Source organism: Chiloscyllium plagiosum, unplaced genomic scaffold, assembly GCF_037043375.1.
Source record: "Chiloscyllium plagiosum isolate Xiang-an unplaced genomic scaffold, Cpla_swu_hap1 HiC_scaffold_10, whole genome shotgun sequence".
NCBI lineage: Eukaryota > Metazoa > Chordata > Chondrichthyes > Orectolobiformes > Hemiscylliidae > Chiloscyllium > Chiloscyllium plagiosum.
In genome coordinates this window covers 13551641-13578061 of record NW_028270148.1, presented here as the reverse complement: position 1 = coordinate 13578061, position 26421 = coordinate 13551641, and the positions used below count along the sequence as shown (strand labels likewise).

The window sequence follows — 26421 nt, the reverse complement described above, 5'->3', positions numbered from 1 at the left end:
TTGCCTTCCTGGTGCTAGAGTGAAAGACATCGCGGACAGAGTGCAGGAAATCCTCAAGGATGAGGGTGAAGAGCCAGAGGTGGTGGTACATGTCGGCACAAATGATGTCGGGAAGAAGAGGAGGAACATAATACAGCGAGACTTCGGAGAACTAGAAAGAAGGCTGAAAAGCAGGACGTCCCAGGTGGTCATCTCCGGTTTGCTTCCAGTTCCTCGGGCTGGTGTGGCCAGAAACAGGGAGATAATGGACTTGAATGTGTGTTTGGGGAACTGGTGCAGGAAGCAAGGATTTAAGTTCTTGGATCACTGGGGTATATTTTGTGGTAAGCATAAATTCTACAAGAGAGACGGCTTACACCTTAATAGGTTAGGGACCAGCATTCTGGCAGGCAGGTTTTCTACTGCAACACCATTACATTTAAACTAAGTAGCGGGGGGGAGGGGACAAGCTGGATGTTTAAAAAGGAAATTGAAGGGAAAGTTAGAACAAGAGAAGTCAAGAAAGACAACTGTATTAATGAGGCAGAAAACTCGGAAAGGCATCATGCTGTAAGGTTGAGTGAAATAAGGGTTGATGGGAAGGGTGAGAGCAGTAACAAATTAAAAATACTACACATGAATACACGAAGCATTAGACATAAGATGGATGAGCTTGAGGCTCTTTTGGAAATTGGCAGATACGATATTGTGGGGATAACTGAGACGTGGCTTCAAGTGGACAGGGCCTGGGAAATGAATATTCAAGGCTACACGTGCTAGCGTAAGGACAGACTGACAGGCAGAGGGGGTGGGGTGGCCATGTTGGTAAGGGACGATATTCAGTCCCTTGCGTGGGGGGACCTAGAGTCAGGGGATGTAGAGTCAGTGTGGATAGAGCTTCGAAATACTAAGGGTAAAAAGACCCTCTTAGGAGTCATCTACAGGCCCCCAAACAGTAGTCTGGATGTCGGATGTAAGTTAAATCAGGAGCTGAAATTGGCCTGTCGCAAAGATGTCACTACAGTTGTTATGGGGGATTTTAACATGCAGGTAGACTGGGAGAATCAGGATGGTATTGGGCCTCAAGAAAGAGACTTTGTGGAGTGCCTCAGAGATGGATTCTTAGCTGGTGCTGGAGCCGACCAGGGAGAAGGCAATTCTGGATCTGGTATTGTGCAACGAACCAGAATTGGTCAGAGACCTCGAAGTGAAGGAGCCATTGGGAAGTAGTGACCATAATACAATAAGCTTCAATCTGCAATTTGAGAGGGAGAGGGTACAATCGGAAGTGACAGTACTTCTGTTGAATAAAGGGAACTATGGAGCTATGAGGGAGGAGCTGGCCAAAGTTCAATGGTGCAATACCTTAGCAGGGATGACCGTGGAGGAACAATGGCGGATACTTCTGTGTATAATGCAGACGTTGCAGGATCAGTTCATTCCTAAAAGGAAGAAAGATCCCAGGAGGAGGCATGGGAGGCCGTGGCTGACGAGGGAAGTTAAGAAACATATAAAGTTAAAAGAGAAAAAGTATAACATAGCTAAGATAAGTGGGAAAACGGAGGACTGGGAAGCTTTTAAAGAGCAACAGACGATTACTAAGAAGGAAATACGCAGAGGAAAAATGAGGTACGAAGGTAAACTGGCCAAGAATATTAAGGAGGATAGTAAAAGCTTTTTTAGGTATGTGCAAGGCAAAAAAATGGTTAGGACAAAAACTGAGCCTTGAAGACAGAAACAGGGGAATATATTACTAGGAACAAAGAAATGGCAGAGGAATTAAATGGGTACTTCAGATCTGTGTTCACTGGGGAAGACACAAGCAATCTCCCTGAGGTAACAGTGGCTGAAGGACCTGAACTTAAGGGAATTTATATTTGCCAGGATTTGGTGTTGGAGAGACTGTTAGGTCTGAAGGTTGATAAGTCTCCGGGGCCTGATGGTCTGCATCCCAGGGTACTGAAGGAGGTGGCTCGGGAAATCGTGGATGCGTTGGTGATTATTTTCCAGAGTTCAATAGATTCGGGGTCGGTCCCTGAGGATTGGAGGGTGGCTAATGTTATACCACTTTTTAAGAAAGGTGGGCGAGAGAAAGCAGGAAATTATAGACCAGTTAGTCTGACCTCAGTGGTGGGAAAGATGCTGGAGTCTATTATAAAGAATGAAATTACTGCACATCTGGATAGTAGTAACAGGATAGAACAGAGTCAGCATGGATTTATGAAGAGGAAATCATGCTTGACTAATCTTGAATTTTTTGAGGATGTAACTATGAAGTTGGACGAGGGAAATCCAGTAGATGTAGTGTACCTGGACTTTCAGAAAACTTTTGATAAAGTCCAACACAGGAGGTTAGTGAGTAAAATTAGGGCGCATGGTATTGGGGGCAAAGTACTAGATTGGATTGAAAATTGGTTGGCTAATAGGAAACAAAGGGTAGTGATAAACGGCTCCATTTCGGAATGCAGGCAGTGACCAGTGGGGTACCGCAGGGATCCGTGCTGGGACCACAGCTTTTTACAATATATGTTAATGATATAGAAGATGGTATCAGCAATAACATTAGCAAATTTGCTGATGATACAAAGCTGGGTGGCAGGGTGAAATGTGATGAGGATGTTAGGAGATTACAGGGTGACCTGGACAAGTTAGGTGAGTGGGCAGATGCATGGCAGATGCAGTTTAATGTGGATAAATGTATGGTTATCCACTTTGGTAGCAAGAACAGGAAGGCAGACTACTACCTCAATGGAATCAATTTATGTAAAGGGGCAGTACAGAGAGATCTGGGTGTTCTTGTACACCAGTCAATGAAGGTAAGCATGCAGGTACAGCAGGTAGTGAAGAAGGCTAACAGCATGCTGGCCTTCATAACAAGAGGAATTGAGTATAGAAGCAAAGAGGTGCTTCTGCAGCTGTACAGGGCCCTGGTGAGACCACACCTGGAGTACTGTGTGCAGTTCTGGTCTCCAAATTTGAGAAAAGACATTCTGGCTATTGAGGGAGTGCAGCGTAGGTTCACGAGGTCAATTCCTGGAATGGCAGGATTACCTTACACTGAAAGACTGAAGCGACTGGGCTTGTATACCCTTGAGTTTCGAAGATTGAGAGGGGATCTGATTGAGACGTATAAGATTATGAAAGGATTGGACATTCTCGCAGTAGGAAACATATTTCCACTGATGGGTGAGTACCGAACCAGAGGACACAGCTTAAAAATACGGGGTAGACCATTTAGGACAGAGCTCAGGAGAAACTTCTTCACCCAGAGAGTGGTGGCTGTGTGGAATGCTCTGCCCCAGAGGGCAGTGGAGGCCCACTCTCTGGATTCATTTAAGAAAGAGTTGGATAGAGCTCTCAAAGATAGTGGAATCAAGGGTTATGGAGATAAGGCAGGAACAGGATACTGATTAGGAATGATCAGCCATGATTATATTGAATGGCAGTGCAGGCTCGAAGGGCTGAATGGCCTACTCCTGCACCTATTGTCTATTGTCTATAATTAGGTGACCAGAACTGCACGCAATACTCCAGGTGCGGCCTTACTAGTGCCTTGTACTGCTGAAGCATGACCTCGTGGCTCCAAAACTCAATTCCCCTACCAATAAACGCCAACACACCATATGCCTTCTTAACAACCCTATCAACCTGTGTGGCAACTTTCAGGGATTTATGCACCAGGACACCAAGATCTCTCTGTTCATCTACACTGCCAAGAATTTTACCATTAGCCCAGTATTCGGCATTACTGTTACTTCTTCTGAAGTGAACTACCTCACACTTTTCTGCATTGAACTCCATTTGCCACTTCTCAGCTCAGCTCTGCATCTTATCTATGTGCCTCTGTAACCCACAACATCCTTCAGCACTATCCACAACTCTGCCTACCTTAGTGTCATCTGCAAATTTACTATCCCATCCTTCTACGCCCACATCCTGATCATTTATAAAAATGACAAACAGCAGTGGCCCCAAAACAGATTCTTGCAGCACACCACTGGATACCGAACTCCAGGATGAACATTTCCCATCAACCATCACCCTCTGTCTTCTTTCAGCTAGCCAATTTCTGATCCAAACCACTAAATCACCTTCAATCCCGAAACTCCATATTTTGTGCAATAGCCTACCGTGTGGAATCTTATCAAATGCCTTACTGAAGTCCATATACATCACATCAAGCACTTTACCTTCATCCACCAGTTTGTCACTTTCTCGAACAACACAATAAGGTTAGTGAGGCACAACCTACCCTTCACAAAATCAAACTGTTCCTTTCCTGATGATTATAAATCCTATCTCTGATAACCTTTTCCAACATCTTACTCACAAAGGAAGTAAGGCTCACTGACCTATAATTACCAGGGCTGTCCCGACTCCCCTTCTTAAACAAGGGAATAACATTTGCTATCCTCCAGCCTTCTGGCACTGTTCCTGTCAACAATGACGACATAAAGATTGAAACCAAAGGCTCTGCAATCTCCTCCCCGGCTTCCCAGGGAATCCGAGGATAAATCCCATCCAACCCAGAGTCTTATTTATTTTGAGATCTTCCAAAATTGCTAAAACATCTCTTTGTCAACCATCAATCCCCTCTAATCTTGTAGCCTGTATCTCCATACCCTCACTGACATTGCCCTTTTCCAATGTGAATACTGATGAAAAGTATTCATTAAATGCTTCCTCTATGTGCTCAGATTCCATACACAACTTTCCACTGTTATCTTTGATTGGCCCTAATCTCACTCTAGGCGAAAGTGAGGACTGCAGATGCTGGAGATTAGAGTCAAGAGTGTGGTGCTGGAAAAGCACAGCAGGTCAAGCAGCATCCGAGGAGCAGGAGAATGAACGTTTCAGGCAAAAGCCCTTCATCAGGAATGAAGGGCTTTTGCCCGAAATGTCAATTTTCCTGCTCCTTGGATGCTGCCTTACCGGCTGTGCTTTCCCAGAACCACACTCTCGACCCTAATCTTACTCTAGTCATTCTTTTATTCCTGATACATCTATAGAAGGCCTTAGGGTTTTCCTTGATCCTATCCACCAGCAATTTCTCATGTCCCCTCCTAGCTCTTCTTAGCCCTCTCTTTAGATCTTTTCTGGCTAACTTATAGCACTCAACCCCCCCCCAACTCAGCCTTGACGCCTCATCCTCACATAAGCCTTCTTCTTCCTCTTGACAAGAGCTTTAACTTCTTTAGTAAACCATGGCTTCCTCTCTCGACAACTACCTCCCTGCCTGATAGGTATACGCTTATTAAGGACCCATAGTAGCTGTTCCTTGAATGAACCCTCCCTACCTTACCATCTTCTCTGTTCTTGCTGAAACATCTAAACCCCGGAATCTACAACAACCATTCCTGTCCCTCCTCTAGCCATGTCTCTGAAACGGCCACAACATCGAAATCCCAAGTACCAACCCATGCTGCAAGTTCACCCACCTTATTCCAGATGCTCCTGGCATTGAAGTACACACATTTCAAACCAATATCCTTGTTGCTGGTGCCCTCTCGCGACCTTGTAAACCTACCTCTGACCTCACTACCCTCAACCTCCTGTACACTGGAACTACAATTCAGGCTCCCACCTCCCTGCTGCATTAGTTTAAAACCCTCCCCCCGCCGAAGAGCATGAGCTAATTTTCTCCCCAGGATATTGGTGTCCCTGTGGTTCAGGTGAAGGCCATCCTGTTTGTAGAGGTCCCACCTTCCCCAGAAAGAGCTCCAATTATCCAAGAATCCAAAACCCTCCTTCTGCACCATCCCTGGAGCCATGTGTTCAGCTCTGTGCTCTTCCTGTTCCTCGCTTCACTAGCACGTGGCACAGGCAACAAAACCAGAGATAACAACTCTGTTTGTTATAGCTCTAAGCTTCCATCCTAGCTCCCTGAATTTCTGCCTTAGATCCCCACCTTTCTTCCTACCGATGTTGTTGGTGCCAATATGGACCATGACTTGGGGCTGCTCCCCCACTCCCTTAAGGATCCTGAAAACATGATCAGAGACATCACGAGCCCTGGCACCTGGGAGGCAACACACCAATCGTGAGTCTCTCTCACTCCCACAAAACCTCCTATCTGTCCCCCTAACTATGAAGTCTCCAATACCTAAAGCTCTGCTCCTCTTCCCCCTTCCCCTCTGAGCAGCAGGGACAGACTCTGTGCCAGGGACCTGTGCCCCATTGCTTACCCCTGGTAAGTTCCTCCTTCCCTGCCCCCCCTCCAACAGTATCCAAAATGATATACTTGTTGTTGAGAGGAACCACAACAGGAAATCCCTGCTTTGACTGCCGGCTCTCTTTCCTACCCCTGACAGTAACCCATCTACCTTCTTCATGTGGCTGTGAAGTAACTACCTCCCTGTAACTCCTCTCAATCACCCCCTCCGCCTCCCAAATGATCCAAAAGTTCAGCCAGTTCCAGTTCCCTAACACGGTTCTCGAGGAGCTGGAGTTGGGTGCACTTCCCACATGTGAAGTCAGCAGGGACACTAGAGGTGACCCTTACCTCCCATATACTGCAAGAGGAACATTTAAGTACTTATTTGTGGGAAAAGTTCTAGGGTAAAGGAATAAGTAGGGAAGTGGGATTATTAAAACCTGCGGTCTATTATTTTATGAATCTAGCTAAGGGAAGGATTGGCTTGCATAGACTTAATTAAAATTTACATCACAGAAACTGCTCATTTCTCCATGCTGGTGTATGTATTTCGTACACACCACCTCCCACCCCTCTTTGCCTCACAATTCCACCACAATCTTCTATTCATTTCTCTCCTCATGTATTTCTCTAGATTCCCCTTAATGTGTCCACAATTTTGACCTCACCTTTAGCCATGTCATTAATTGTGTTAACCCCCTACTAGTGAGTTTCTCCAGGGTTTCTGCTACAGTTAAGGCAACCGATCAGCAAGATTCCTTTGTACTCCAGCTCCTGAGCTGATCAGAAAGGCTGCATTCAGCAGGAGGATGCTCACAGCAGTATCCAGTCTATGGGCTGCCCTCTCTCCACCTTGAAGCTGAGACAATCTGTGTGTTGCAGCCAATATTTACCCAACAGCTCACGCTCCACTTAACCCAACGGCACTCAGAGCATAAGACCAGGATAGATAACTAATTAGACCTCAGCAAATAACAAGCAATGAGATTCCCCGACGTATCTGGTCACTAAGGACCTCAGTCTCCTGTCCTACCTGTGGATCACTGCAAACAAGTCCTCTGTTGTCCTGGGCTTGCTGGGAGTGCTCGGATCTTCATTACTCCCCCCGTAACTGGTTGTAAAGATGGGGGAGCTGGGTTCGAACACATCACCTGCAAAAGCACCAAACTTGTAATGTACTCCAGTGATTCAAAGGTGCAGCAAGCATCATTAAAAAGCTGTCAGCTTCAATTCTGATCTACCCATCAAAACTTTATAACAGACTGTTCCACCCATTGAAAACTCTCTAACACTCTCTTAGAACGGCTCAAAACTCTCCAACACTCTTTGATCTGCTCGAAACTCATTAACACTCTCTTCCACCCACTCAAAATTCTATACCACTCCCTTAGACCCACTCAAAACTCTATACCGCTCTCTTAGACCCACTCAAACTCTATACCACTCCCTTAGACCCACTCAAAATTCTATACAACTCTCATAGATCCAGTCAAAATTCTATACCACTCTCTTAGATCCGCTCAAAACTCTCTAACACTCTTTCTGATCTGCTCAAACTCTGTAATCCTCTGTTAGACCTGCTCAATTGTCTCCAACTCTCTACTATAGCCAGCTACAGCCTGTCACTCCACCCAAGGCCCCATAATATCCAACATTCTTGTCCCCGCTCTCTTGCCCGCAAATAATGTTCTTTCTAAGCAATGCAAATGTTCCCACAGAGGTCATGCATATGTCACTGACCTCAGGTTGGCCTTAACTTACGATATCATGTGATCCTGAAATGAATGTTAAAGGGGTTGTGTTGACAAAAACTGAGAACTGTACCCCATATCTCATAACACTCCAACACACTCTCTAAACAATAGCATTTCCTCTCATATTGCCTGATTTTCATCTCAGCACACTGTTCTGAAATCTTTCAACATTCCTGTGACTTCATTCCACCCCAATGAGGGAACTGGGACGGGAGGGCGTGAGTTACAAGAACTGGGAAAGCAATGGGAGGTGGGAGGTGATTGAATAGATTGGAGGGTGATGAATGTGAGGGGGAAGAAGATGGAAGGGAGGGACAAGATGATGAAGGAAAAAGGTGGAGAGAAAGGCATGAAAGTAGAGGGTGAAAGATAAAAACACATTCATTTTAAAATCTCACCCAAGTCCTCATCCTGGCAGCTAATTCTGCTGTTGTCATCCACACCATCCCAAGGGGCCGGGCTGTCGGCGATGGGTTCATCTCGCAAACTGGGACTTTTCTGGCTTTCATCCAGAATCTTCTGCACGTCAGCCACCCAGGCCTCATGCTGCACAGTGTCCTGGGCTCTCTCGGCCAGATAAAGTGGGTGGTCAGACTCCAGAGCCGTCTCGCTCTGGGCTGGGGAGGCTTGCTCTCCGTTGCCCCCAGTAGATGCTGCCGCTATGCTAGTCGGGTCCTCTGCTGCTGGTTCTGGGACAACTGGAGGTCGTTTCCCTTGAGGGGAGATGTTCCACGGAGACGGCGGGACAATGAGCATCAACTTTGGCTTCCTGGCGATGAGAGGGGGCGTTTTGCTGGGTGATTTGGCATTAGGGCTTTCAGATGGCAGAGTGCCCAGATTGACCTTGGCGCTGGTGACAGAGCCCTGGACAGCAGAAGCAGGACAGGCTGGCTCTGCCATGGGCTCGAGATGGTTTCCAGGCCGGGCCTCGGGCCTGTTGGAGGGAGCTGACATTGTGGGTCGCTCCATGAGGCCAGCCTTGCTTTCAGGGCAGAGGGCCAGGAAGCTGTTGGGGGCCATGTGGGCCTCAGGATGGGCCTTGGCAAGTCGGCCAAGGGAGGAAGGTCGCTGCAGCATGGCGGGCTTCCAGGGTGGAGGGGACACCGGCCGTTCAGGCTGCGGATTCAGTCGGGTGCTGTGCCCCTCCACCTGGCCCGGGAGGTCTGCCCGCTCACTCCTCCTCACTGACCTCAGCTGCACTTTCTGCAGAGCGCTGGCTGTAATGAGGGGCAGGCCCAGCGCTGGCCTGTTGGCCTCAGGACGGTCTCCCAGGGTCTTGGGCTCTTTCCCAGACGGCTGGGCCTTCACACACGCTGACCCCTTTGGATCCAGAGGGCCAGCAGGAAAGGCCACCATAGTCAGGGGTGGGGCAGGTGGGGGCGGGGGTGGAGTCGCAGTGGGCAACTGGGGTGAGAGAGGAGCCATGTTGGTCAGAGGAGGTGGAGGAGGCGGTAGGGTGGCCAGAGGGGATGGAGGATGGAGCAGGTTGGTCAGAGGGGGTGGAAGAGGGGGTAGGGTGGTCAGAGGAGGCGGTAGGGTGGTCAGAGGAGGTGGAGGAGGGGGTAGGGTGGTCAGAGGAGGTGGAGGAGGGGGTAGGGTGGTCAGAGGAGGCGGAGGAGGGGGTAGGGTGGTCAGAGGAGGCGGAGGAGGGGGTAGGGTGCCCAGAGGAGGGGGAGGAGGCGGTAGGGTGTCCAGAGGAGGGGGAGGCGTCAGAAGGAGAGGATGAGGGAATAAAGTGAAAAATGGTGGTGCTGGAGGAGAGGGAGTGAAGAGGGTGGACAGTGGGGGTGCCAGAGGAGGGGGAGAGGAGAGGGTGGACACTGGGGGTGCCAGAGAAGGGGGAGAGGAGAGGGTGGACACTGGGGGTGCCAGAGGAGGGGGAGAGGAGAGGGTGGACAGTGGGGGTGCCAGAGGAGGGGGAGAAGAGACAGTGGACACTGGGGGTGCCAGAGAAGGGGGAGAGGAGAGGTTGGACACTGGGGGTGCCAGAGGAGGGGGAGAGGAGAGGGTGGACAGTTGGGGTGCCAGAGGAGGGGGAGAAGAGACAGTGGACACTGGGGGTGCCAGAGGAGGGCGAGAGGAGACGGTGGACACTGGGGATACCTGAGGAAGGTGAGGGTGAAGGTCAAGGCCTATGGGTGATATCGCAGGAGTGTTTGAGACAGCAGTGCTCACTGGTGCCCCTTGAGGACGGGAATCCGAAGCATTTGAGGAGAGGGAGGCAGATGATGATGAGGCTGACATGGAGGACAGCAGCGAGGATTTCCGCTCAGGGACCTTTGGCTTTGACTTTGGCTTGGCAGCCCCTGGCAATGGGCGGTGGGGGAAGGCTGGAGCTGGGTTCAGCGTGGTGGGCGTGTTGCACTGACTGGAATAGCCGCTCGAGGGGGAGGTCACAGCATGGCCCGGGCCTTTGGGCTCCACGGAGGCTCCAGGCCCAGGCGGCCCGCACTCCCAGGCTCCAGGCTGCTGCCCCTCGGGGTAATAGGCCCAGGGGTCACTGTACTCGGAGCGCAGGCTGCTGGTCTCGCTCTGTGACGGGGTGGCCGCGCTGGTGGTGTAGGCGTTACTGGCAGCAGTGGAGCGCCCACTGCTGTTGGTGCTGCCGTCGCCCCCGGAGCTGCTCTGGCTGCGGAGAGCCGTGGCCCAAGGCTCTCGGCCTTCTCCGTGAGGCTCTGGGCCTCCCTCCTGAGCTCGGAGGTTGACCTCCAGGGAGCGCTGCAGGCTGGCAATGAGGGACTCGCTCAGCACAGGCCGCCCGCCCTTGGGCCTCCTGCGCAGGGAATCAGTGCGAGCCGGGGGAAGGGGGGGCTTCTTGGTCTTCTTCAGAGAGATGCTGCGGCCCAGGGAGCGGTCGCTGTACTCGGGGAGGCTGACCACGCACCGTTGACCCCTGACCTCCGAGGGCGACATTGGAGGGCTCCAGCCAGCGGCGGAGGGAGAGCAGGGGGAAGGAGGGGCCGCTGCCCCTTGAGGTCTCCCCTCACTGCGGGCCTCCAGCTGCCCCTGGCTGAGGGGAGGCTCTGCCCCGGAGCCCGGAGGTGCCAGGGAGACTGCCGAGTCGCAGCGGGAAGGGGTCAGTGGGGTGTCCGAGGTGGGGGACAGACGCCCGGAACCGCTGCTGCCCGCACTCCAGTTGCCGCTGGAGGAACCGGGGTCATCGCGCGGGGCCCCCGGGGAGGGGGGAGGCCCGGGCTGGCCCCGCGATGTGGGAATGGCCACCACCTCGGCCTTGGAGGACAGGGTGGCCCGGGCGGAGAGCTGGGCAGGGCACATGGCGGCACCCGGCCCGTCACCAGGGTTGCGGCGGGTCGAAGGGGAGCAGGCCCGGAGCCGAGGGTCCGTCACATCTTGCTTCGCTGTCACCTCCGGGTCCGGGAAACGCTCCTCAGACCGGCCCAGAGTCCCGCGTGTCTCCCCCAGCTCCTGCAGCGAGACCCTGGCACCTGGCCGCGGGAGGCTGTGGAAACGGGGCTGCTCGGCCCTGGCACGCACCACACCATCTCTGGCACTGCCGGCGGAAGACATGTCGGCCGATGATTGGGAGAGTTGGGCTGCAATCCCTTGGCCCTTTTGGGCTCGGATCCTCCGGACAGAAGGTGGAACTACCTTGACCTCTTCAGTTTGACAGGAGGAGTCCCTGGTGACTAACCGCCCTCTGGTGGCCTTGCTGCTCTCCAGGCGACTAATGGTGGAATAGTGACCGGCCAGGATAACAGAGTGACCTCTGGCTGGTGTCAGCCCAGAGCCTGTCATTTAAAAACAAAGAACATCCACTGAGAAATGATGACAAAGACCAGCCCAGAACACAGCTATCAGGTAATGCAACTCCCCTATCACCTGCATTGATGTAGCACCTTCCATGCAGTTAAATATTCCAACGTGTTGAGGAGGTGCATTGTCAGAAGAGGATTGACAATAGGTCGAAGGCAGATGAACCAAAGCCTAGCCCAAAATGGCAGGGTTTTAAGGAAGCTCGTACGAGAGGTTTAGAATCCCTAAAGTGCGGAAACAGGCCATTCGGCCCAACCAGTCCACACTGATCTTCTGAAGAGTAACCCGCCCAGACCCATTCCCCTACCCTATTGCTCTACATTTACCCCTGGCTAATGCACCTAACCAACACATCCTTATGGGCAATTTAGCATGGCCAATTCACCTTAACCGCACATCTTTGGATTGTGGGAGGAACCGAAGCACCTGGAAGAAACCAGGTTCGGTGAAAGAATTCCAGAGCTCAGGACCCATGCGGCTGAAGGTATTGGAGCGATGGCTAATCACGAAAGGCTGGAATTGGAGGAGGTCAGACAGATGGTGAGGGGTGAGACCATGGAAGACGGGGTCAAGGATTGTAGAATGGAAACTCTCCCTCCGAGGGAGCAGGTGGAGGCCAGTCAGTATCAGAGTGATCAGTGAATGGGTCTTTGGGACAATTGTGGCCAAGGCTTAGACCTGGTCGAACTGAAGAGGGTGACTGGCAGGGGAGGGGAAATAGCCAGGTCTAAAGGCCACAAAATGGTTAGCTCAGATGGCCAGAGCATGGAGTTCACGGGGCAGGGTCATAGATTCAATTTGGCCCCGTACACTGTCCCCTGTAGAGTAAGGTTCATTTTCCATTTACTTTTAGATTAAAACAGTCGAGGGAGCTTTACTCCGTATCAAACCCCTGAGCTGTCCCTGTCCTGCAGTGTTTGATGTAGACAATATAAGGTAGTTTTACCTTCCATTTAAACAAGTAGAGAGAGCTTTACTTTCCATTTAAAGGAGTAGAAGGAGTTTTACTTTGCAGGTCAAGGAGTAGAGGTTGCAAACGCGTTGTTGAGCTGAGGCAGGAGTGGAGTGAGATGGAAATAGTTGTCATTATTCTGGGGAACTGAGAGGATGTTGGGTTGGAAGCCAGCACAACATTTGCCAAACTTCCAAAGGTTGGAAGAGTGGACATGCTGGGGGTGCAGTGGTTACCATACTGGGCTGGTAATCCCACAGTTGGCAGTTCAAATCCCAGTATAACATGCAACGGAAATTAAATGGAATGAAATCTGCTCATTTTGAGACGGCACGAGAAAAATAACCACACTACCCCCTTCCCCCACCCCCCTCCCACCCTGCCCTTGTTGCCAAATCCCTCTGAGACTCCAGCCTTCCTGGGTTTGTATGTAACTGACCCTCAGTGAGTCAGACAGTCATAACATTGGCAAAGCCGACCCCCTGCTGAAGGACACACGGCAAAGCAAATCCTTTTTGTTGGCATCACAAAGTCAGAAAAAAACCCACATCTTTCTGACAACTATGAGTTCAGCAAGTGTGTTGAACGCAGTCCCTGCACAGTGAGAAGCATCATTTTCCAAAGCCAGATGATGGGAGGTTAGTATTCCCTCCCATAAATCCCGCTGGCCTTCAGGGCTCGTGACTGTCCACCCGCATCTCAGATTTCTGCTCCTTCATACCCAAGGCTACTTGGTGAACATCTCCAAAACTGCTTGGCTGTGGAAAACAATACTGAGGCGCCCTGTGTCTATACACACCCTCAGACACAGCACAGATAGATGCCCCTGACACATATACCCGCGCAAAGTTAGGCCATTTGGCCCATTTAAACATGGCTGATATGATCCGGGTGATTTATCCACCTTCAGACCTTTCAGCTCCCCCAGCATCTTTTCCTTAGGGGATGGCCACTAAACTCACCTCTGCCCCTGAATCTCTTGAGGTTCTGGGATGCTGCTGGTGTCTTCCACTGTGTAAAATGAGGCAAAGGAAACTGAGGCATTCAATGCCTCTGCCCTACCTTTTTTTCACTATTACAACCTCTCCAGCCTCATTTTCCAGGGGTCCAATGTCCACTCTTGCTTCTCTCTTACCTTTTAGATATCTAAAAGAACTCTTGCAATCGTCTTTTATATTACCAGCTAGCTTACCATCATAGTTCATCTTCTCTTTCCTTATTGTTTTCTTTTAGTTATCTTCTGCTGGTAATTTAAGGTTTCTCACTAATGTTCACCTCATCATATGCTCTTTCTTTCTCTCTCGCTCTCTCTCTCTCTCTCTCTCACACACACACACACACAAACGACCAGTTAGTAATAACATGAGGAATCCCATACCTGCACTCACCCAGCCCTCTAGCTCAGAAACACTGGGACCAATCTGCTGGCTGTGACTAGTTATGGTAACAGTGCGCAGTGGCTAAAGCTGGGGTCTTGCTCTCTATAACTCACTTGGTTATTTTCGGGTGCACTTAGACAATGCGTGCAACCAGAGTATTTGGTTACACACTGGCACATTTCAGCACACAGCCTGATTGTAAACATACACCAACACAAACTCGCCAATGACAACTACACACACTCACCAATGCACTTGCACACACGGACTGGCACAATCACTAACACACACTCCCTTGTGCACACTCGCCAACACATAGACATCCTCATTCACACTCCTCGAACAATTAATCAGACCCACAAATTATTTTAATCTTTTATTAGCAATTGCAATTAACTTTGAACTTTTAATGTCTTTTCTGTCAACCTCTAGGTCTGTTCCTCAGGCACAGTCGAAAGCTTTGGGAAGTTCTGAGATTGTGAAAAGTACGATATAAATGCAAATCTACTAATTTCTTTTAGTTTGTTTGGATGATAGTAATTAATAGACCTGAGTCATCACATGAACTCATCACAATATTTAACTCACATTGAGTATACCATCCTGTAACAAACTTGGACTCTATCCCCTTCATTATAAAGAATGGATGGATGGTTCAATCAAGGTTGAAAGGATTTGACAGGATAGGAAGTGGTATTGTGAATTGCCGTGCTAAGTTGCCCCATTATGTCCAGGGATGTGTAGGTTAGGTGCGTTAGCTACAGAAAATATCGGGTAGGCGGTTGGGTCTGGGTGGGACACTCTTCAGTGGATCGGTGTGGATTTGTTGGGCCAAATGGCCTGTTTCCACAATGGGGATTCTATAAAAACATAGTACTCACTTGAACCTGCCATACAGAATAATACCAGTAGATGGAGCTGCAAAAAGAACTGAGGCAACAGCATGGAGAGGTGTTAATAGAAGCAACCACTGCCATTGTTACATTCTGATCTGTCTCAAACTGTTCAAGACACATAGAACTGGTTCCCCTGATGGGAGGAGTCAAGAGAAGACATGACCTCAGGGCATGCATCAATGAACAGCACGGAGTGGCTGGGTGATCTGGGATTTTACTATGCCACTTGGCTCAGTATCTCTCAGGTTGGAGCTTAACAGACTGAGTTGTCAGTGAGGGATGGAAAGGACTGAGAACAGGCCTCAGAAAGCCTGAGAAATTCTCAAGCACTTTCTCCTTCTGTCCAGAGAACACTGTTCTCCCTGGAACTTTTGACTGCTGGCTATCAGACTGTATTGGCAGGAGGTGAATGGTAACTACCAGTTAAATATGCACACTCAGGGACAGACAGACAGACACACACACAGACTCTCTCTCTCTCACACACACACATATACAGAGTGACAGATGAGCGAGGGGAGGGCTGGGAATACAGTGCTGATTAGCCATACCTAGTTCCTTCTGGACGGTGTCAGGTAGCCCGGTGATTGTCTTTCGCCGTTTGATTCTCGTAGTCCGTCTCAGCGCGGTGTCTGAGCGGACAAGAGAGCGCCTGGTGCCCGCCTGGCGATCGAAGCTCTCGCCTGGTAGGAAAGCAGCACAGCAAGTAAACGCAAGCGTTATGACACACAGTGACCACCGTACTGAGTCATTACACCTGCACTGTTTGGCTAGGTGACTCCAGTTTGGGCCAACTTTGCTTTTACCTGAGCACTCAATTGTACCAGAGCAGCTACGCTTGAGGTCAACTGGGGTCAGAGACACAGGAGCAGGAGGAAACCTCACAGGCCTTTCCCAATAATCAATGGGATCTTCTCCCACAATTCCAAGTCCCCACCTGGTTTCCATGTCCCTTCATTTCCGTGGTGCCCAATCATCTAACAACCTCCAGATGACTGGGGCAGAGAATTCCTAAGATTTACAATGCTGAGTGAAGGAATTTCCCTTCACCTCAATCTGAAATGGAACACCCCCTTATCCTGAGCCTGTGTCTCCCCCTCCCCACTTAGTCCACAACCTCCAGATTGGGGCTAACAGCTTCTCAGCATCTACCGTCAGGACCTTATAACATATTGGCCGTGTTACTGGACTACAGAAACCTGCACTGGCAAATATTCCTCCCTCATATCCTGTTTGTGGTCTCTTACTGTGCACAAATGGCTTCTTTGTTTCCTACATTAGAACACTGACCAACCAAGTACTCCCCTGTCTAACACACTTTGAGATGGCCTGAATTTGAGAGAGGTGCTTGGGAAATGCAGGTCCTTTCACCAACCATGTTCCAATCTAAATGTGAGAGTGCCAAGGTGCCATTGATTTTTTTCTGTCCCAAGGGAATTCCGGTCAAGAGCTGACCTAACTGATTAAGCACGCTGACCCACTTGCTAAAATGAATTATTAGAAAGAAGGACCTTGTTGGAAGGAGAAACGTGTCACTGAAGCTTCTTGCCTTACACTCATCAGGACAAACACAACAATGCCAAATTTCAAATGATCATAGCAATTTACACAACAGGAGAAAATGATGCTAATTGGTTGGCTGAGGTGTTGCCATGGAGAAAACAATGGGGCTGCCTAAGCTCAAGTATAATTCAAAAAAGGTTCATGGGTTGAATATATTGTTTGCAAAAAACAAGTTCCTATCTATGAATGTATGTCACTTCTAGTCGTTTGATTTTCTTAAATTGATTGTTAGTCTAGCTATTAGTGTACTCAGGATTGTTCAGTATGTGCTACCCAATCATTAAACCACAACTTATAGTAGACATTTAGTTTTACAGCAGCTTGTTTGAGTAGATTAGATTAGATTACTTACAGTGTGGAAACAGGCCCTTCAGCCCAACAAGTCCACACCGACCTGCTGAAGCGCAACCCACCCAGACCCATTCTCCTACACTTAACCCTTCACCTAACACTATGGGCAATTTAGCGTGGCCAATTCACCTGACCTGCACATTTTTGGATTGTGGGAGGAAACCGGAGCACCCGGAGGAAACCCACGCAGACACGGGGAGAATGTGCAAACTCCACACAGTCAGTCGCCTGAGGCGGGAATTGAACCTAGGTCTCTGGCGCTGTGAGGCAGCTGTGCTAACCACTGTGCCACCATGCCACCCAAGAGTCTGTACTCTTGTGTTGTGTGAATGACCATGAGAACTTATTGCAGTCAGTCGCTGCAATGCATGACTGAGCCATAAGAAAGGGATCTAGCTGAACTTTATTGGTGTTTTCACTGTTATGTACAAACAGAATCTAATGAGATCAGGAGCAGAGAAACCAATGAAGGCACTGCCTGAATGGGTAATGGAATATGTCCAACTAGACCTATGTCCAACCACCTCTGAACATCAGTCCACCTTCATATAGTATGTAGAAACAGCATCCACTATATCTTGTTGCTGGCTGCCTCAGGCTCAGTCACCAGGCCCAATCATGAGGGAAGGTGAATAGGAGAAAACAAATTCCTCTGTACCCAGAGACAGGTTGGAATGTGGACCTCGCTACTGCAAGTTGTGGTTCAGGCAAGTAGTGTAGTTGGGAAGCTGGATAAGAACCTGAGAGGAAAGGATGGGTGTTGGGAGTGGCAGATGAAGGAGGGCTGGAAGCATAAGATGTACATGGCCTCGTTGGGCTTAATGGCCTGTTTCTGTGCACTACTGTCCCTGAAACAGGATTATTGTAGTTGCTGTGATTGGGGAGGGGTGGGGAGGACATTGTAGACTGTATGGGTAAGGATGAACCAAATGGACCAAAGAGAACCTCTCTCACTTTCTCTCCTAATGTGTGTGAGAGTTGCTGTAATGTCCTGGTGGGACAGAACTATCGTGGGAGAACTTGAATCAATCTTACCCCCTTTGGATGTTGCCTGGTCTCATCATTTATGGAACAGAATCTAAGCACACCAAGAGGCCATTCATGCTGTAGTGTTTGTACTGGCTCTCTCTGCAAGAGTTCAGTTAGTCCTCTTCACTGACCCTTTCCCCAAAACCATACTGGTTTCTCATTCTGAATGCCATAAGGATTTGGTTTACGACAATCAATGGTGGTTACGTGGTCACCATTAGGTTTGCTCCTGATTCCAGATTTCTATTGAATTCAAATTTCACAATGTCTTTGGGTGAGATTTGAACCCATGTTGCCAGAACAGTGGTCTGGGCTCTGAATTACTAGCCCAGTGACAATATCACTAGACCACCACCTTTCTGTAGGAGCCTTCTTTCACAATACTTCATTAAACCATATTAGCCCATTCTTTGATTTTATTTCTTGCCTCATTCAGCTACCCCTCAAAAATCTTTATGTTGGTCACCCAAACTACAACTTCTGGTTTTGAGTTCTATATTTCCTGTGTTTCTATTACACTGCCATCAGCGTACCAAGTGCACCATTCTGGAGTTTGCCCTAGAGATTTCATTAAGAAAGTTGTTCATGATTATTAAGGTCAGATTTCATGGTGATTTTATATACAACAGACAGTGTAATGCATCAATCTAATCAAAATGCGAAGGTCACTGCCTACTGAAATGTAAAGATGCCACCACCCTTCCAGCTCCTTCTATATCCCCGTCACTGTATGAAGGTCTGTTGCCTGGCCTCACCAACATACCTGTTACATTGATTGGGACCACGTCACTCTGTACTGCCTGGGCTTGTTGGCGCATCCTCTCCTCTGGTGTGGGCAGTGGCAGGGCCTTGGTCCAGTTGGTCTGGACATCAATCTCGGAGAGGTCACTGGGGACTGGAGTTTTAGATCTCCTGGAATAGTGCAGCTTTTCCTCCTTGGCAGATGAGACTGTGGACTTCATGCGGAGCACAAAAGACATATTTAGGAAGATGAGACAGCCATTTGGTCCGAGAAACTTATCCCTATTGGTCATCCTTCTCCCTCCCCCTGTTGTGTCCCATTTCTCTCTGTGGGGACAGGAGCAGGCTATTCAGGCCCTCCAATTTGTTTCACCTTCCAACTAAACCTTGCCTGACTCCATTCACCTGTCTTGGTACTGTAAACCTTAATTGCTTCACCAACGAAAATCTATCAATCTCAGTTTGGAACTTTTTTTAATGCACCCCCCTCCCACTCATCAGTAAAGGAAAGAGTTCTCGATTTCCATTGTTCTTCATGTGAAGAAGTGCTTCCAGAAAAGACCCACTCTAGTTTTAAGATGACGTCCTCATAATCTCGCCAGTTGTCCTAAACCCATTCAGATGGTGTAGTTCAATAGCCCTTCCCTATTAATACTGTGAGATCAGTTTTCCTCTCGTTTCTGTTTCTCTTCATTTTCTCTGCAAACCCCACCTCCATGATCATGACTTCTCATTGGGCACCAGTCCCAAGGTATTTTATCAATTCCTTACATGTAAGTTTGGATAGTATGGAAGGCCACCACATATGTACCCTCTCCTTCTGTAATCACTCTCACGTTCTCAGAGAGTGGATGGAGAGCTGATGGTTAGAGGACAGTTGGGCAATGGTCAGGGAGAACATTCCGGAGCGATTGGGAAATCTAGGATGGTCTTCCTCTGCACTGCTCAACATGGACAGCATTTCCCAAACCCATGAGCTTCATCACAAGGGCAGCAGACATCTGCTCTCTCCTCCAAGTCACACACCATCTTGGTTTGCAAATTATATCACTGTTGCTGGATCTAAAATCCTAGAAACCCTAACCCTGACGCTACCACACTGTCAGGGTCCCTACATAACATGGACTGCAGCGGTCCCTGAACGCAATTCACCATGACCTTCTCAAGGGCAATTAAGGATAGACAAACAATGCAGGCCTAGCCAGCAGAGGTCACACCCCTGAATTAATAAGAAAAAACATACAAAGGGGCTTAACATGTTGAGATATGGTGGAACACCTAGCCCATGACTCTATATCCACTGGATGACAACTCGCTACAACTTTCTCACTTAAACCTAACACCCCTATTCTAAAACCTGTGTACCCAATACAGTAAGAAAAAGAAACTCATTTGTTACTACACAGTTCTGAGCCATCTGACGTAGAATAGTATCCATCTGCTCACAGCTTGGATGTACAATGGTCAGTTATTTCTGATAATCAAAATCACGGGTTGCAATGACAACGTTGCTGCTTTAAACTTTATTAGTGCTTGATTTTGGGAGTGGGAAGGGTGGGGTTTGAGTGACGGCAGGGCTTGGGGCTGGGAATTGGAACACTGGGTCCAATTGTTGTCTTTTGCCAAGCCTGAATGCTGCAGCCTTACAGGTGGGAGGAGCCCAGGAGAGAATGAAGCAGTCAGCTGGGGGTAGGAATCAGTGAATCTCCAGCACACTGTTCATGTGACCACAACTGAGTCTAGCAACAGTCTGATTTGATGTCTCTTTTTAAAAATGTAATTACAAACAGCAAAACTCTGTCCGTGATCACATTCAGGATTGAGGCATCAGCACCCAAGCATCGAAAAATAAAAAAGCAAAAGTTACTCTTCTGTTTTGCCTACTGGAAGACGCCCCCATGTAGACGGACAATTCACTGTCTGATGGCTACAACAGTGGAACTGTAGCACTGTACAACTTTACTTCAGGTCAATTATCATCTATTTGCAGGTCCCTACAAGCAGTTTGATGGTTTTGCCACTATTTCAGAGACTGGTTAGTAATGGGAACTCCATGCGCAAAACTGATCTCCCCCTCTGGCTCAGCAAGGTCAATGAGGATAGCAGTCCATTGACATTTCTTCATTCTTGAGTGGAGGAGGCTGGGACCTCTCTTCCTCCCTAGGGCAGTGGGGAAGGGAGACAAGCGGGGAAGGGGAGGTAGGATATCAGGGTTTAACCAAAACCCTGGGAACTGACCAAAATCTAAGGCCTCTATCTGCCCTGTCAGGGAACTGGTTACTGGGGGGGGGGGGGAGAAGAAGAGAGGATGGATTGTGTTGGGGGTGGGGGAGGGGAGTGCAGACACTTTCAGTGAGGGATTTGATTTTTAGTAGGACACATGGGAGCGTCGGAGGCTGAGTGGTGACCTTATAGAGGTTTACAAAATTATGAGGGGCATGGATAGGATAAATAGACAAAGTCTTTTCCTTGGGGGTGGGGTCGGAGAGTCCAGAACTAGAGGGTATAGGTTTAGGGTGAGAGGGGAAAGATATAAAAGAGACCTAAGGGACAACATTTTCACGCAGAGGGTGGTACATGTATGGAATGAGCTGCCAGAGGAAGTGGTGGAGGCTGGTACAATTGCAACATTTAAGAGGCATTTGGATGGGTATATGAATAGGAAGGGTTTGGAGGGATATGGGCCGGGTGCTGGCAGGTGGGACTAGATTGGGTTGGGATAGCTGGTCGGCATGGACGGGTTGGACCGAAGGGTCTGTTTCCATGCTGTACATCTCTATGACTCTGTGACATGGTGTCATCTTGTCACATTGTATGGGTGCAGGGCCAGGGTCAGGCATGACTGGCCCCAGTGCTGCTCCGTACTCAGGATCCCCCATCCCCAGCCTGGTCTGAGCTCAGAAATCGCAACCCCACTCTGAGCTCAGAAACCCCTCCACCCCAACCCAAGCCCACAGGCCCTATTTATTATGTACTCATATAGCTCCCTTGCCCTACTCTCACTGTGTGTGTACAGTCTGATTGGCTAACAAAGCAGTGGCTCTTGTGTAAGAGACCCGTCTTGGGAGTTGTGTGTATGGGGTGCGTGGATTAAGATCATCCTAATTCAATTATCCAGAGAGATCACAAAGCTGCCTGAATTTCAGCAGCCAATCATTTCTTCCAAAGCTTCCATCTCCATTGCTCCTCCTAGACCTTACTCCAACGGCTGGTCACTCTGGATCTGATGTGAAATTCCCAACTTACCTTAGAATCTACTGAGCACTTTCCCCTAGCTGTTTCATGTGAAAACTCCTTGTTTAGGGACCTCTGTGTTGAAAATCCCAACTCACTCCTGCATTTTTCCCATATTAACCCTCCACCAAGATTTCCTCCATTCACTGCACACTCACAGGTTCAGGGTAATCATTATCCGCCAACACTGGGGTACAGTTTAACAAGCAGCTGCAAGCAGGAGGCTAACAATGTCTGAAAAGACAAAGTCTTTTCCTTGGGGGTGGGGTCGGAGAGTCCAGAACTAGAGGGTATAGGTTTAGGGTGAGAGGGGAAAGATATAAAAGAGACCTAAGGGACAACATTTTCACGCAGAGGGTGGTACATGTATGGAATGAGCTGCCAGAGGAAGTGGTGGAGGCTGGTACAATTGCAACATTTAAGAGGCATTTGGATGGGTATATGAATAGGAAGGGTTTGGAGGGATATGGGCCGGGTGCTGGCAGGTGGGACTAGATTGGGTTGGGATAGCTGGTCGGCATGGACGGGTTGGACCGAAGGGTCTGTTTCCATGCTGTACATCTCTATGACTCTGTGACATGGTGTCATCTTGTCACATTGTATGGGTGCAGGGCCAGGGTCAGGCATGACTGGCCCCAGTGCTGCTCCGTACTCAGGATCCCCCATCCCCAGCCTGGTCTGAGCTCAGAAATCGCAACCCCTGTATGGGTGCAGGGCCAGGGTCAGGCATGACTGGCCCCAGTGCTGCTCCGTACTCAGGATCCCCCATCCCCAGCCTGGTCTGAGCTCAGAAATCGCAACCCCACTCTGAGCTCAGAAACCCCTCCACCCCAACCCAAGCCCACAGGCCCTATTTATTATGTACTCATATAGCTCCCTTGCCCTACTCTCACTGTGTGTGTACAGTCTGATTGGCTAACAAAGCAGTGGCTCTTGTGTAAGAGACCCGTCTTGGGAGTTGTGTGTATGGGGTGCGTGGATTAAGATCATCCTAATTCAATTATCCAGAGAGATCACAAAGCTGCCTGAATTTCAGCAGCCAATCATTTCTTCCAAAGCTTCCATCTCCATTGCTCCTCCTAGACCTTACTCCAACGGCTGGTCACTCTGGATCTGATGTGAAATTCCCAACTTACCTTAGAATCTACTGAGCACTTTCCCCTAGCTGTTTCATGTGAAAACTCCTTGTTTAGGGACCTCTGTGTTGAAAATCCCAACTCACTCCTGCATTTTTCCCATATTAACCCTCCACCAAGATTTCCTCCATTCACTGCACACTCACAGGTTCAGGGTAATCATTATCCGCCAACACTGGGGTACAGTTTAACAAGCAGCTGCAAGCAGGAGGCTAACAATGTCTGAGGTAGGAGCAGATGGCAATATGACAAGCTACACTGAAACCCTCACCCTCCACCTCTCAGTGGAGAGGAACTTTTACAAGAAGGTCTGAGAGACACACAAACACACACCTCTGTTCTGAAAGGCTCACGCTATTAGTATCTGGCAGGTGATTTCACTGCAGTGACTGTGATCCTTGACCACACAGTGCAAATCCACACTTCTCTACCCAATATAAACACTGCAAGGCGGGCTTGAGTCAGTCAGTGAACACTGTCACCTATGTACATCTTAATACAGCCACCTCAGCCCACATCTCTGGATCTTTCACTTTCTCTCTGCTGTTCAGGATGGCTACTTGCTGGCAAAACATTAGACTGTGCTCCGAGTGCTGTGGGCGAAGAGGTTAGTTTCAAGAGTGGGTGCAGGTACAATGGGCAGAATGGCCTCCTCCAGCACTGGAACAAATCTGTGACGTGAAATGAATGAACAGCAGCAATTGCTGGAGCAACTTATAGAAATGTATAAAATCATGATGGGCACGAATGGGGTGAAAAGCCAAGGTCATTTTCTCAGGGTAGGGGAGTCTGATACTAGAGGGCATAGGTTTAAGGTGAGAGGGAAAGAGTTAAAAGGGGCCTAAGGGGCAACCTTTTCATGCAGAGGGTGATGCATGTATGGAATGAACTGCCAGAGGAAGTAGAGGTAGCTAGTACAATTACAACATTTAAAAGGCATCTGGGATGGGTACAGGAATGGGAAGGGTTTAGAGGGATATGGGCCAAATGTTGGAAAATGGGACTAGATTAACTTAGGATATCTGGTCGGCATGGACAAGTTGGACCGAAGGATCTGTTTCAGCCCTGTACATCCTAATGACAGGGAAGTGAAGGCTGAGTTAGGTAGATCTTTGATTGACATGGGTGTCAAGTGTTATGGGGTTAATTAAATGGCTGACACATGACACACAACAAGGGAGTTGTATTCGGACAGGATGCACTCCCAGAATACATTGTAAAACTGAAAGGGTTCTATTAAAAATGCATTAATTAAATGATATGAGTGCTTTCTTTTGTCTTGTGGGATCAGCGCCTGGCAGTGACAGGTAGGTCTCTGGATTGGTTAAGCCTCAGAAATCATATACCAGATACTAATGCCCTAAAGCTTTCTGAACAATCACTCACTAAATAGCCAAGGTGGTGGTGGGGGGTGGGCATGTTTTGTGAATCAGAGCTTGATATGTTGGGAAGTGAAGACATGGAGAAGCATCTGTGATGTGGAGCACTACTTAGAGAGGTCCTCATGGAAAACACTGATTGGGATCATTGCCTATAAAACTAGCAACGTTAATTTGGAAGGTACCCCAAATATGTTACCAAGAGATTAATTTCAAATAGAAATCAGTGATTTTCATTCAAAGGTCAGTCATTAAAGGCAGTGTGAACTGAGGCATAGGGACCAGATGGGCACATACTCCATTCCATTAGCCTGACTGTCCTGATTTAAAAAAAACAGAAGAGGAATTACATTTCCCCAGTGTTTTACATGTTCACTGGTCTCAAATACTTTGCAGCCAATGAGGTACTTTGTGAAATCTGGTCACTGTTGCAATGCAGCTGCCAATTTGAACACCCATAGACAGCAACGTGCCAACGATTAGGGATATCGACTTAGAGATAACTATTGGCAAGGCCACTAGGGAACAACTCCCCTGTTTTGCTCTAACGTCTCTTGTGTCTAGGGGTGCGCAGGTGAGATGGGTTAGCCATGGGAAATGCAGGGTTATAGGGACAGGGTGAAGGGGTAGGTTGTACTTGGGAGGATTGGTGTGGTTCCGATGGAGCAAGTGGCCTGCTTCCACACTGTAGGAATTCCATGATTCTTCAAAGTAATGCCATGGGATCTTTTACATCCAGCTGAAAAGGGTGACTTCTCACCTGGAAGAAGGCACCTTTGACAGTGCTGCACTCCCTCAGTGCTGCAGTGGAGTGGCAGCTTTTGTGCTCAAGCCTTGAAGTAGGCTTTGAGCTCAGGACCTCGCACCTCTGGGGTAAGACAACTACCAAATGGAGCCACAGTCTGATCTCCAGCCAGGTTAGAATTGGGCTGTTTTGTGGTGCCATAGACTCAAGGCCACTACACAGTAATCCACACTCCCAGCAAAGGTGGAGGTTCACAACATCAAAGGGCATTAGGGTCAACTGACTTACTGATACTCCCCATTCAGGGTCATGCGTGTGGAGGGTACACTATTAACTAAAGCAGGATATGTTCAGCCACTGTGGATCATCACCCCAGGATCACTGAAGAACCAGTGGTTTCAAGGACATTAAGGGCTGGGGAGTTAGGCAGACATCAAAAGCAATAGACACAGCAATAACGGCGCTCGCCAAGCAAAATGTCATATCCAGCCAAGCAATTAATGATTCCAGATGTGATTCGGCGTAAAACATCTTCTGACTGAGGGGTGCACAATGGCTGGTGCTATATGAATGCAATGGAAGAGGCTGCAGGAACCCAGGTTGGTGGGGAGGGGTAGTCAGGGATTGTACAGGGCTCAGGGTCTGGAAGGGACTGCAGGCAGGGCTGACACAAGCAAAGCAATTTGCTGAGTTAGTGTGCGGAGCGTGTGTACCTGGCTGTTCCATGGAGTCAAATGGCAGCAGAAACTAAGGCAGCTTAAGAAGTTATGTTGCTGGAGTGAAAGAACAGAACAAAGGAAAGAGAGAACAAAAAAAAAGTGACTAAAATAGAGAAACAAAGGTGCAGTTAAAATTCCCAGTGGTAAAATTCCCACTGTAAAGATAAGCATGTCTTTTTAAATGGATTAGTCCCTTTATACAAAACTCAATAATGCCCACCTGAATGCATTAGTGTGACCTGTGCACAAGGATACCATAGAGGAGTAGCAGTCAGTTCAGGGACAGTCAGATTTTAAATGCCACTTTTAGAATTAGAAACATTTTGATTTCAGCACTGAGAAATGCTTGAACTCTGCTCTCAGAAATGATGGATGTGAAGAAGCTTAAATATGATCCCAGCCAACCTGAACTCTTTAGGTGTGTTGGGCAGTATTTATTGTTCTTCTCTAGTTGCCTTCAGGACATTAAGATTCAACCACACGGAGTGGGATGGTGGTGAGATATTGTCCAGGCCATGTGTGGATGACACAACCTGTCATGCGTGTGATCGAAACTCATGCTGATCGAGGATTATAACTACTACCTTAAAAGTAAGTATTCTGCTGGTCAAAAGACTTGTATTTGTATAGCACCTT

At 48.5% G+C, this 26421-nt stretch overlaps 1 protein-coding gene across 7 annotated transcripts in view; it reads right to left on the bottom strand.

Moving 5' to 3' along the window:
* The window catches only part of LOC122553163 (NHS-like protein 1), a 274883-nt gene that overhangs the window by 5886 nt on the left and 242576 nt on the right, over window positions 1-26421 (bottom strand). For 4 of the 7 annotated variants that reach the window (XM_087991128.1, XM_087991131.1, XM_087991134.1 and 1 more), the window contains 5 exons: window positions 25780-25839; window positions 18595-18787; window positions 15440-15571; window positions 8286-11636; window positions 7167-7284 (listed from right to left, as the gene is read on the bottom strand). In XM_087991128.1, coding sequence (XP_087847254.1) covers window positions 7167-7284; window positions 8286-11636; window positions 15440-15571; window positions 18595-18787; window positions 25780-25839 — 3854 coding nt within the window. The remainder of the gene's footprint in view (window positions 1-7166; window positions 7285-8285; window positions 11637-15439; window positions 15572-18594; window positions 18788-25779; window positions 25840-26421) is intronic. The other 3 variants (XM_087991129.1, XM_087991133.1, XM_087991130.1) reach the window with 2 other exon arrangements.